The sequence below is a fragment of the Ruditapes philippinarum genome, unplaced genomic scaffold, assembly GCF_026571515.1.
Source record: "Ruditapes philippinarum isolate M1 unplaced genomic scaffold, ASM2657151v2 ctg935_1_1_1_1, whole genome shotgun sequence".
Taxonomy (NCBI): domain Eukaryota; kingdom Metazoa; phylum Mollusca; class Bivalvia; order Venerida; family Veneridae; genus Ruditapes; species Ruditapes philippinarum.
Genome location: NW_026855136.1, coordinates 528,074 through 540,493, shown reverse-complemented (window position 1 = coordinate 540,493; position 12,420 = coordinate 528,074). Strand labels below are relative to the sequence as shown.

Here is a 12,420-nt window from a genome sequence, read left to right as displayed (position 1 = left end):
GAAAAATTGTTTTAAAAATCGCCTGCATTGGAGGAAAAGGGTATTTTACTGCTCTTGAAAGATAACCAAGGAAAATGTAAAATTTCTCCGCATAATCTTCGTCAACAACAAAAACGCTATTTATAACACAATTCAAACAACTTATACTTCGAGGTCCTTACATATATGCCGTCAATGAATAAAGGATATAATTCCTGCGTAATCGCGTGAAAGAGTGATCGTGTTACTGAAAAAAAAAACTGAGTTTCTAAATCGTTTTCTCGAGATCTTCTAATTTTCACATGTTTATTTTTATCTTCATCTACATTTTTCTATAAAGATTTATAGATTATGTAAGAAAAAAGATTAATATGTTATTAGAAATTAAACCGCAAACTCATTGACAAACGCAAACATTGGAGGCTGCTACATTTTGTGAAAAAGATATTTATCAAGTTTCCAGAATGGCTCGAATTCTTCGTATCAATAGAAATAATAATAATAAAATAATAGGAAAACGTGTATCTTTGCCGGAGACTTTTTATTTTAAGGTTTTTTTTTGTTTTTGTTTTTTGTGTTGGTGGTAATATAGAATTGAATAGCCCAATTCACTATGTGGCACTTTTTACAAACTGACGCAGATTTAACAAATAACTAATAAACTTTCTAATAAAAATGTATACACGAATTTTAGGGAATATATGCTGAAAAAAGACCTACTGAACACCACACAATGCTGAATTGAAACATCGCATTTTTATTCCGTTAGCCTGATAATTACGGGTATATTGTTTCTTTTTATACCATACTTTATTAATAACTATAGAATTATAGATCTTTACTAAACAATGTGTTTTATTTGACGAGGACTGTTTACTTGCTGTTTAATAAATAATATACTATTTGATGAAAAACTTTTGAAGGTCGAATCTATCTCCAAAATACCAGTTAGATAAGTGACTCAAAAGATTAGTAAGTCGGTTTGTTTAATTGTTTTCGAATATCGTCATAAGCAGAAACCCCACATAGAAAGGATCGTTTTTCGACCGACGTTTCTGAAAACACAACAGAAAGAACGCGAAAATATGAGATCGAATAATGCGGTGTCTACCCAAGTACACACGTTGTAACAAATCACATCAAATGTTTAAAGCAGTGTAACCATTTCAAACGACTTGTATTGTATTTCGATCAGTCATATGATCTGAGCGGACAAAAAAGGCGATCAAAGCAATATTTTTCAAAGTACGCCCCAGCTGTTTTCACTATAATGACTTGGTTGGTTTAGCATTTTGCATGTACTGAAGAGTAATTAGCTTCAAATTAAATGACAGATTCGATGGAATGTAAAATTTGATGATGTTACCTTGTTTGGTGCAAATTATTACCTGCTTTTTGTTGTATGCAGGTTTGTCATCTATTTTGTGTGACAGAAAGATACGGTGTCTGTCAGAAGTAAACTATTTTGTCGTTGCGTGGAAAAGTTATAGTAAACGCCCTATCACCGTGATTATGTCAAGTTCTACTAAGCGGCGAGAAGTAATAGAACTTTACTGTACGAGATATAGGTCTGCACCAGTGTGACAAGATCGTAACGATCGAGGTTTATAGTAGTTCATTTCCTCAAAGATGGAAAAATTAAGTATATATATATGTAGATTAAATAAAGTGAAATTTTAACAATTAAGAACCCAAATAACGAAGCGACCGGTAGGGAGCGACCGTTGGTTCTGAATTGTTAAAATGTTCACTAAATAAAATTTAACTCAGTGATTCTTACGCAACTGCAAAATTTTGTACCGGAAGTATACACAAGTTGATAAGTAACAACCGGAAAGATACATTTTTATGTAGAGAAATATTTATCAAGTGTCTCAAACGTTGCTCCATCTGGGTTAGGGTGTTCCGTACATTATCTGCTTATAAATTAGGGTGGTATTAAAATATCGACAGAATAATTCGAATTTGCACGAAAAGTATTGAAAACGAGTAGAATATTTTATCATTTTGCCATTTTTACAGATAAATAGGTTTAGCATAATTGGCGAATTTAAACAAAATAAAAACATTATTATCCTGCCCTGAAAATAGCATTTAAAACGAAATCTCAAGAAGTTTATGTTTAGCTACTGTTCAGATGAATAATCATGCAATGACTATATTTCATTTTCCTTTTAAAGCAGCATGCCTCAAGATCCATGCTTACTTTCATATGTAATTAAAGTGAGCTATTGTGAAATGAACAAAGGAACTATATTAAAAATTCAATTCACGTAAATTACAAAAAGAGGTCAAAATATGGAAAAGACCTTACTTCGTTCGCACGCAAGTAGTTCTATGGTGATAAATACTGCAACATCAGCAAATAATAGCACATAACATGTTAATCCTTAATTGGCTCTTGAATGTTGTTGCTTTTCTTTATACCTTATGATCAGTACCTTCTTATCAAGTTTGAATTTGTTGAATTTCTTGAAATAGTTTGGCTCATCTGGAAGTATGCAGCTTTTATATTAAGTTAATTAATTGTGATAGCTTGTGACGTACGTCCTATACATTGTCACAACATATGAATTGTTTATGACTAACAGTATTTATTGCTGAATTACTATATACATGTATTACAAATAATTGTTACATTGTAATAACATCCTTTTCTAAATTGTATATCCTACACTTCACTTGATTTTGTCACTTTACACAAGCAGCGGAAACGCGTCACAGGCTAATTTGTATACGGTTACCGCCGAGCTAGATATTTCGGTCTGTTTCGGCAGCGGTATATAATTCTTTTACGATGTTTCTGTTGATACTTAAAATTACTCAATTATCGACTGCTACATGAAACATTACATGTCTTTTAAAATGGTGAGGGTGCAGGGGCAAAAGCAACTGAACAACTGAATATGTTCATCATCTTAACGCTTCAACAACTGAAAACTGATTCATAAACAGATCTGGCAATAAAACATTTCTGCAAGGAAGCCTTCTACGTACACTTTCTATGTACAAACCGGGGACAGAAGTTAACTCCAATTTAGACATATTTGAAAACTATGCTTATAAGAAACAAATGTTTTAATTCGCAGTAACATTCTAAGACACAGACAAAAAGATTTCATGAAGATAAGTTAGTCTAAGATCGATTTTACCAGGCGATATTTTAGTCCACTTATATTAAAACTAGTACCAGGTAAAATGCATATACGCTATACAAACAGGAAAATAATATTATATATGAATGAAATAATACAAATATATAAGATTGTAATGTTATTTCTTATTGTATATTTAATCTGCTCTTGGGTCAGTATATATAAATTTAAATGATGAATCTTTCATTTCTTCTGTCCACATTTCATCAAACTTTGCATTCTGTTTGTCACTAAACCAATTCTTCCAATCTCCAATTTTCCCTAAAACATTACAAGTATGTTAAAACATTAAGCGAATATAGTAGAAAAACATAAACCAAAACCCTAAAAGTGCAATTGTGTTTAATCCCATTGCACTTCGTTTAATGTGCATGATTAAGGTAGAAGTATTTTTGACATATCCTTTACATAGGTCCTTAATATGAAGCACATCAATCCCCCACCAGTTGTAACAATTTCCAGAGAAAGTACTCATTTGCAATACAGCTAAGACATATTGAGTTTGTTTATTTTTAGTAATCCGAATGGTTAATGCTATAATCTGATGAAAGGCATCTAATATGCTTTAAAAGTACAATTAAAACATTACTAAACACATGTTTGCCCTTTTTTAAAGCACAAATGCTATTCTTAAATGAAATGAGCCGCGTCACGACACAAAATCTATAACAAGTAGAGAACTGATAGCGAACAGCATGGATCCTGATCAGACTGTGCGGATGCGCAGGCTGGTCTGGATCCATGCTGGTCACAAACGCACTATGTTGGTTTTGTCGTGACGCGGCTTATATATTTGCCTTTAACAATAACTTATTCATAAATAACATTTTTAAATAAACACCTTGGCCATTTATACAAGTATACCATTAACAAAGTATAGTAATAATTTTTAAATACAATGCTTCCTTTAATTGACAAAATAATTGTAAATATATGAATATGGTGCTATTACGGTGGCATAAATTGAATATGATAACTATTTTATTTACAACGGCCGAATATAAGTACGTACCCACGTAAAACAAAAACGTGGTCATGTGATAGCTATTATGGTATGAACACTGGTAAGATATTTCGTGGCAATGCGATAGGCATTATATGCGATATGTATTACGTGCGCACGCGGTTGTTTATAGTCGTCACCACGTAGTAGCTCACGTGCGCTCGGAAATAATAAAAGACTTCCTACGTCTGATTCATTATATCGTAGTGCCTGTCGTTTTACCTTTTCGGAAAATCCTGAAATCGTCTTTGAAGTAGGTATCTACCACTTCCTTAGGTATTGGCTTTGAAGCCATTACATCAAATCGACATTCCTTAACGATGTCTCGCTTTAATTTGTCATCCAACTCCACACCTAGAAACTTTAACAGTCTGTCCATCTCCTTATGTGTATCCTGTTATAAATACATGTATATGTATCAGGACAATATGCTTTCTTTTCTCAGTAATCAGGTACGATCAATCATTCATTTGTTTCTGACTAAAATAATAACTGGAACAAATACACCGTAATTATTAGAAAATAAATAAATCATATCCATTTGGATATCAAATTGTTCTTTTTACAATATACATGTTTAAAAAATATAACATGTAAATGGTATAAACGTATCATAACATAACGCTGTCATCATAACATTTATATAAATCAACTCAACTCTGAACTCAACTTATTTATATGTGATATGAGCCACTGGCCCTTGACACATGTATGTACAATACAAGAAGCAATTAGTGTCATTGACATTTGACGTGAAACAACATTATTGAAAAAAGATCAAAGAAAATGTAGTAATTTTTTGGGAAAATGCTTAATATAAAAAGCGGACGCTAATGACATCAGCACATTCTTTGCTTTAACTTTTTATTATAAAGTTGTTTAAGAATCAAACCAGAACTTACAAGTTGTAAATCCTCGTAGTACACTACATGGAGTGGAAATCCGACGTCTCCTTTCATTGCCTTCTCCCATTCTAGAAGATAGTCGGAATATTTTCCAAATGCAACTGCAAATAACATATTTTAGCTTGATATTTGACATTTTGACATTGATTTTGTCTCATTACGACTGCCAATTGCCCATTGTGTGTTCTTAATAAAACTTATCAAAACAATAACGGAATAAGAGTCATTTTCACATATTAATTAAGTTTAAATAAGAATACATTTGAAACAGCAGTAGTTAAACAATATCGCTCCCCGCCCCCCACACTTCACATAATGAAACTAAACACCTGAAGAAAATGATTCAATGGAAAACATTTTAATTTAACAACTTTATTAATTGATTTACAGTTCAATGTTCCTAAGCATATACTTGCAACTCTTCTGACTCAAAATTTCCTTTATAAAGTTACAATTATGATTTGTTATCACAGATTGGTCTTTAAATAGTAGTAAAGTAGATTAAATATTATAAGTTACCCTTCACAACAATGAGTTTTATATAAATTAGAAATCTGTGTGATAACAATGTCTTATGCGGTGACTTAAATTGATAATAAGTGTCCGTAAAACATTGATATTTTTGTTAAGCTTTTAAATGATAATCTTGCATACGTTTTCCTTCAAGGTAAAGTGGCAACCAGTCATCCCATTTACCGTCATAGCTGTAGTATTTAACACCACGCATGTGATTGTAGAATGACACAACAGTATCTTTGGGATTTCGGCAACATAACACTGTCTTGATCTGTTTCTCTTTTATACCTTTAACAGGCAGATATCTGAAAGGAAAACGGTCCTCTCATGGAAAAAATAATTTTTTTTAAGTCCAAAACGGCAAATTTGAAAATGATACCGGCTCGGTTTTATTGCGGTTTTATTGCGCATGTTTTATGGACGCTAGTGATAAGTGCGGGCTACATTAGGACTAAACATGACGCTCTTGTAACATGACAGATTATACATGTCACACGAAGTATTATTCACAAGGAAATATGTGGACATAAGGCTCTTTTGAAGGACGTGATGTTAGTATCTACACAAAGGTAACTGATGTCATATGACAAATAATTGTAACATGTCAAAACGTTTTTCTTTATTCACAAATCATTATAAAACTGTGTTCTGAATGACAAGATAGATAAATTAATTTAAAAAAGTAGAGTCACACAACAAAATTCATTATTCATTATAAAGGAATTGAAAACTGTTTAACGAAAGCATATAAATAAGTTTAAAAATATAACTGATTTTCATTTATTCATTTATGGCATATACATTCACATACAATTATTACAACCTTTGGATAACCTCTTTCATGACTTTTCGTTACAATATAATTGCACTGTTAGATGTTAAGTACAATTCGAACCTGAGTGGGTTGTGGCTGTTGATAACTCTAGGAGACGGTAACTTGTTCATGTCATCTAGTGATTGACACTGCCACAGTGGCATCAGCTTATTGCCTTGTACAGGTGCTGCTGACTTCTTTAATATCATCAGCAACATGTCAAACGTCAAATGTGTACCTTTAAATTATACTGTATATGTGTAGGTTATTCCTAATTGTTTATATTACTTTGAAATACTAATCGAAATAATTGTCAATTCTGCAAAAGAAAATTTCCTTTTTTTCAAACATTTGTTATTTATTATGTTCCGTTTTTATTTTCAAAAAGGTAACCTAAACGTAATACAGCCTTTTATGTCCTTTTTACAAGATAAGATATTTATTTGGTTATGAGGTAGTATGTGCCTTGATAGAAGAATGAATTGTTTCACTTAAAATAAATGATACAAAATATAAATATTGTAATAAAAATACTGTAAATGCTCTACTTTATATAGCCAACTACTTAGTTACGTAAAATTGAATAAAGATGATTTTTTTGAAGTATGGATTTTATGTGCCCTTCCGTGCATAACTTCTGGCAAGAATTGGCACATGAGTACCACAGTCGTGTCGTAAGTTTGCTGAATAGCTTCCTCACATAAAATAGTCTAAAGTCCTTTATAATTAGAACACATAACAATAAGGGGTTAGTGGTTTGAAGACAGCGATCTTAACCATTCGGCCATATAGGATAAATAAAATTTAATGCTGGTGTATATGTTTTATAGACAAGAGCGGTCTTGTAAATAAAACTTTTGCTATTTGTGTGATATGACCTTGATATTTTCTGTGTTTGAACTATTTAGAGCTATGGAACGGAAGTGGATATTATATTCTTTGTAAAGGAGACCAAGGGTGAGAGACCCATTTTACAAATCAATCTGGAAGCAGTGATCTTCCCTACATCATACGAAATAAATTGAACTGAAATAACCACACTTACAAGTGTTTGGTTTTACACGTTTTATCTTAAATTTAATAAATGAAATAGCATTAAAACCGATGATTAAAATGATGAACTCTATCTTTAAAAAAAGTGGTAGAGGACCGTTTTAAAACATTACACATTAATTAACTTTCAATTATAAATGCTTTCGATATATTTTTCGTGTAAAATAATCAATTTGTTTAAACAAAGCCTTATACCTAATGCGCCTAGGAAATCTACTAACATCATCAATAATTAAAGTCACTACCTGTTTTAGGATATGTACAAAGCATTACATCGTCATCTCGGAACTTGAAGTTCGGTGTGTTATCAAAAAGCTTTTCAATCCCCGAGGGAGGCTTGAATTTTGAAGCTATGAATCCACCAACATCTATCATGTCTATAGTTGAACCACCTGCATCCTTCACCTTAAATGCAGACATTTCTGAAATACAAATAATAAAATTCAAGCTTTAATCATGTTTCTAATGTGCGCTTTAAGTGGACATTTCGGAATATTTATTTATTTTTTTCACAATTTTACATATGAACGACACGAGACCTAAAGATGTAAATGTCATCCCTGACGTGCCTACAGAAGCTAATATTTTTCTTCAAAATTTAGATATGAACGACATATGTTGTCTCTTTTAATTTAATGTTTATTAGAGTCTCATCTATACATGCAAACATATAATTAAGATACACAATGCAAATATGAAATACACGTATAGCCATTCTAAAATTGAATCACAGGAGACTGTTTTTACGTCTAAGGGTGACAACTCTCTAGACAACAAAAATTGGAGATTTTATGCACTGCAGATTTGTCTCCCTTAGCTACACACATTTCTTACACAACAGCTGTATTTGTATTTCCCTTTTATATACATAATGATATGATACAGGTAAAATAACATAAAGTTTCCATGTTTATCATATTAAAAACTTAAAAAGCAGATGTAAAATAATTGGAATATAACAAAATAGAAAAGAACACTTTAGGCATCAATTTAAACATTGCATATATCATTAAAACAATATACTACTGGGGTACTATAAACACTAGGACAATACATCACATATACAAGAAAGTGTTTTTTTATGATTACTTATGATATAAAACAAGTTTTCTTTTATTTAGGATGTTATAGCAGGTTTTGGCACTGACTACTTCTATGTCTGCATTAGATAAAATGTATCTAATTTTATCAATATTGGTTAAATTAACAAAACCATTACAAAAGCTATTTACCGATTGAAGTAATTCTAATCTAATTGAATCTTAAAGAGGGCAATGTAACACTACATGTGCTTCAACTATATTCTTACAATGGAAACAGAATCTTTGTTCTACTTGTAGTCCGTGATATCTTCCTAGTTTGATAGCTATTGAACATATTTCACTTCTGAGTTTTGCCAAGGCACCGCTGTATGATATTTTATAAACAGTTCTGACATGATATTCTGTTTCAAAATTAGTTTTAAAACGTTTTTTATGTACGAAGATTATTACTGCCTGAACATGTCCGTGAAGTATCTCGATTCACAATCAGTCATCATACATTTTTGGAGGCAGATTTTTAAGTATACATTCTTTCGCATAAAGTGTATCATTATTGCAAAATTTAATGAAATCATATTGTCTAAACTTCTGACAGACCTTTAAACTCCAATTCTTGTGTCTGTTATTTGACAACCTAATTGCCCACATTAATATTTTCTTATTAAGTCTGTTTGTATCCATTAAAGTGTATCTACACTAACTTGGCAAAGCAGTTTTTCCATAATGATTACGTATTTATAGGTTTCCAACCAATATCTCCAGACGTTGCTGCATTTGGAGTATATCTCCCGACATTTAAAAAAACAAAAACGAACAACCCTATTTTGTACTGCATTTATTCAAGAAAAACTTTCATAGCATCAAATAATCGAAGCATATGTAATTACAGATAAAACAGTTATCTCAAACAATTTTGGTAAAAGCTTCATACGGGATGCCTCCAAATGCTTTTATCCTTGAAACTAAAGCTCTATGGGCAGACTTTGATACTGTCTTAAATAGCAGTCATTGCATAATCTAAATACTAGTATTCGGTTTATACCAAGTCCCAGATACTTATGCTGTTTAACATATATGATATTTCAATGATACATCACAAATGTTAAAAATCGGATTGAGAAACAGACTGATTTCTAGAGTGTACAATATTAGATTAAAGAGGATTGACAAGCAGGCTATTAGTTTTACACCATAAATTAAGTATTCTTGACATATTTAAAGTTCAGATTCAGACTCGACTACCAGGGCAATATCATCTGAAACATTTTCTCCGTCAATATTCACTTCTTTGCCTGATGCTTTTAATTACAATGTCGAGTCGTTGATATAGAGGTTGAATACGGAGATAATGAACAATTCTGCTTTAGGTCGGTATTCACGGTGAACAACTTGGTATTAAAATTATTTAATTTAACAGAGTACAAAATATTCTGATATACTGACTTAACTGCATTGATAACGATCGTAGCTTTTCATGAAACCCAAGCTTATCCATTTAATTGTAAAGTAAATTTCTATAAATGGAATCAAAATATGTGAAAATCCTTTTTTAAATCAATTAAAGCTCACAAAGTTGACAATTTACGCCTTTTCCTTATATCAATAATGCTTGTTAAATATTGTATATGATCAACAGTACTTTTGTTTTTCTAAAACTATTTTTTCTTCATACAAAATACTGTTTTCGTCACACCACATATCTAGTCATTTATTAAGCATAGAACAGGAAACTCTTATAAACAACAGGTGTGATGGTAATTCCTCGATAAAACAATTGGTCCCTCGGATCACTTGTCTTGCATTTTGAATTGGACATATGAATGTTTTATTCCAAACCTTTGGTAATATCCCTGTTTGGAAACACATAATTAACAGTTTATGCAAGAAGGAAATAATATTGTCATTTTTATACTTCCCCGGGATTTTCATCAACACCAATTGCTCTATTTCTTTTTATAGCAAAAACATCATTTCTAACCTCTAACCTCAAGTAAGTTAAAGTCTGCTACAAAATTACTTTCATCTAGATCAGGTTCTATTGACAGGTTTACATCAACATGAACTTTTGCAATATTTGAATCAATTCCTGGATTGTACAGTGAACGAAAATCATTTTTCCTTTTGCTGAAAATGACATCTTCAAATGAGAACTTTCTCAATTTGAATTAATAATCTCCATGAGAATGTCATTTTTCAATCATCTCTTACACAAGACCTTCCTATAGACTTACAAAAGTCTTTAGAATTGCTCTTTGCCTGAGCTATTAATTATGTTTATTTTTAAGAATATACTAACGAATATGATATCTGATTAAATCATACGAGTGACATATGGTATATCACATGTTCCGACCATGATAGAAAATTGTATAAATTTCGTTCCGTACTGACGCATATTCTACCTTTATAGCTTTTTTAATTTTCTGTTTAACTATGCATTCAATGATCACATTGTGCTCTCAGTCATTACGATATCAAATATATGCAATTTTCTTGTCGCAAACAATTTAACCGTTTTTGTATTTGCCTTACTGTTCTTATAGTATAGTTATTATAGTAATAATCATCTATATAGTTGTTATACTAAAATACTAAAAGTCACCACAACTACGTAGTTTTTATACTTAATATACTAATAATGACATCAACTACCTTGTAATTATGTTAAAAAGTACTAAAAATCACCACAACAACATATTTATTACAAAAAATTACTACAAAAATTACATAGTTACTATGTTAGAAATACTAATAATCACCACTACTGCATAGTAATTATACCAAAATACTAATAATCATCCCAACTTCATCGTTATTATACATAATCTAAATACTAGTATTCGGTTTATAATTGCCACAACTACTTATATCAAATATTTTAACATATTAAAACAATATTCAATGAAAAAATAGACAAACACTTTTTTTTAAGACAAGATGGTATTTCTTTGAAGATTAAAATCTGTATGTGTCAAGATGATTTTATGGCGACTTTCCAGCTTAACAAGTTGCACAGCTGCAGGGCCCCACATGTCACTCCTTGTAGTATTACTAGCACAAACAGGCTTTAACTACCGGCGTTCCGTAAGCTGAATGGATATCTTCCTCCCATAAAACAGTCAAAGTCCCTGTCGTGATTCGAAACCAAGCGATGAGGGTCAAGTGGTTTGAAGGCAACTACTTTAACCCCTCGACCTTGGACACCAGTGTAAACTACTTTCCGTTGTTGTTACTAAAACATATTTGACAAAATATGTTTAATTTATCACTTTATATTCAGAACGTTATGATTTAATCTTATAAATAAGAAATGAAATTTCTATTTAAAGTGTAAAACTAGAGTATTCATTTACAAAAATAATGACTGCATACAGGAATAAAAAACATCAAATCAAAAGCGTTGATATACATCTATAGATCATACTAAGTATTATCTCTTACCGTGGTTCTTGAACAAACGTTAATCCGATCAAAACCACCGCAATTAATAATGCAGTATGTATATACTGGTACACATGCTTCAGTTAACCAAGTAAATATACACTTTTACATGTTAGTTAAAGGGTGATCTATTTCAATGAGTTGGTATTGTAAACGGGAAAACGCACAGTCTTTATGTACATTTATACAATTTTGGTATTATAAAACGACACGCAATATATAGTATCATAAATTCACATTCCTTCTTTTAATACCACATAATTAAATTGTATTTGAAGACTACATTTTCAACAAATTTCAATTATATCCTGTGTTACAAAGGGTAACAACAAGTTATGTGAAAACTAATTCCGTAACGTCACTGTCATAATTAAGCATCATCGACTGTAACTGAAAAGATGCATATATAAGAGTGTTTTGGATTCGCCCACATATGGCACTTTTATAAAATGCATATCGTACTTTTAATGTGAAACATATTTACATTACTTCTAAAGCAAGACTTAACTGA

The 12,420-nt window shown here is 31.2% G+C and overlaps 2 protein-coding genes across 3 annotated transcripts in view; both read right to left on the bottom strand.

Moving 5' to 3' along the window:
* Positions 1 to 2,451, bottom strand: part of LOC132742238 (sulfotransferase 1B1-like) — an 84,641-nt gene extending 82,190 nt beyond the window's left edge. Inside the window, exon 1 of one of the 2 annotated variants that reach the window (XM_060730579.1) lies at positions 2,294 to 2,451. The gene's annotated coding sequence lies outside the window, so the exon portion shown is untranslated. Of the gene's footprint in view, positions 1 to 1,345; positions 1,477 to 2,293 lie in introns of those variants that run through there. The other variant, XM_060730585.1, reaches the window with a different exon arrangement.
* A 588-nt stretch (positions 2,452 to 3,039) lies between these two features.
* LOC132742237 (sulfotransferase 1B1-like) lies at positions 3,040 to 12,048 on the bottom strand. The gene is made up of 7 exons (XM_060730576.1): positions 11,910 to 12,048; positions 7,671 to 7,847; positions 6,454 to 6,610; positions 5,697 to 5,863; positions 5,040 to 5,143; positions 4,360 to 4,531; positions 3,040 to 3,395 (listed from the first exon to the last, which is right to left on the bottom strand). The coding sequence occupies exons 2-7, from the start codon at positions 7,843 to 7,845 to the stop codon at positions 3,271 to 3,273; spliced, it is 900 nt and encodes a 299-aa protein (XP_060586559.1). The 5' UTR covers positions 7,846 to 7,847; positions 11,910 to 12,048; the 3' UTR covers positions 3,040 to 3,270.
* Positions 12,049 to 12,420: the final 372 nt, after the last annotated feature.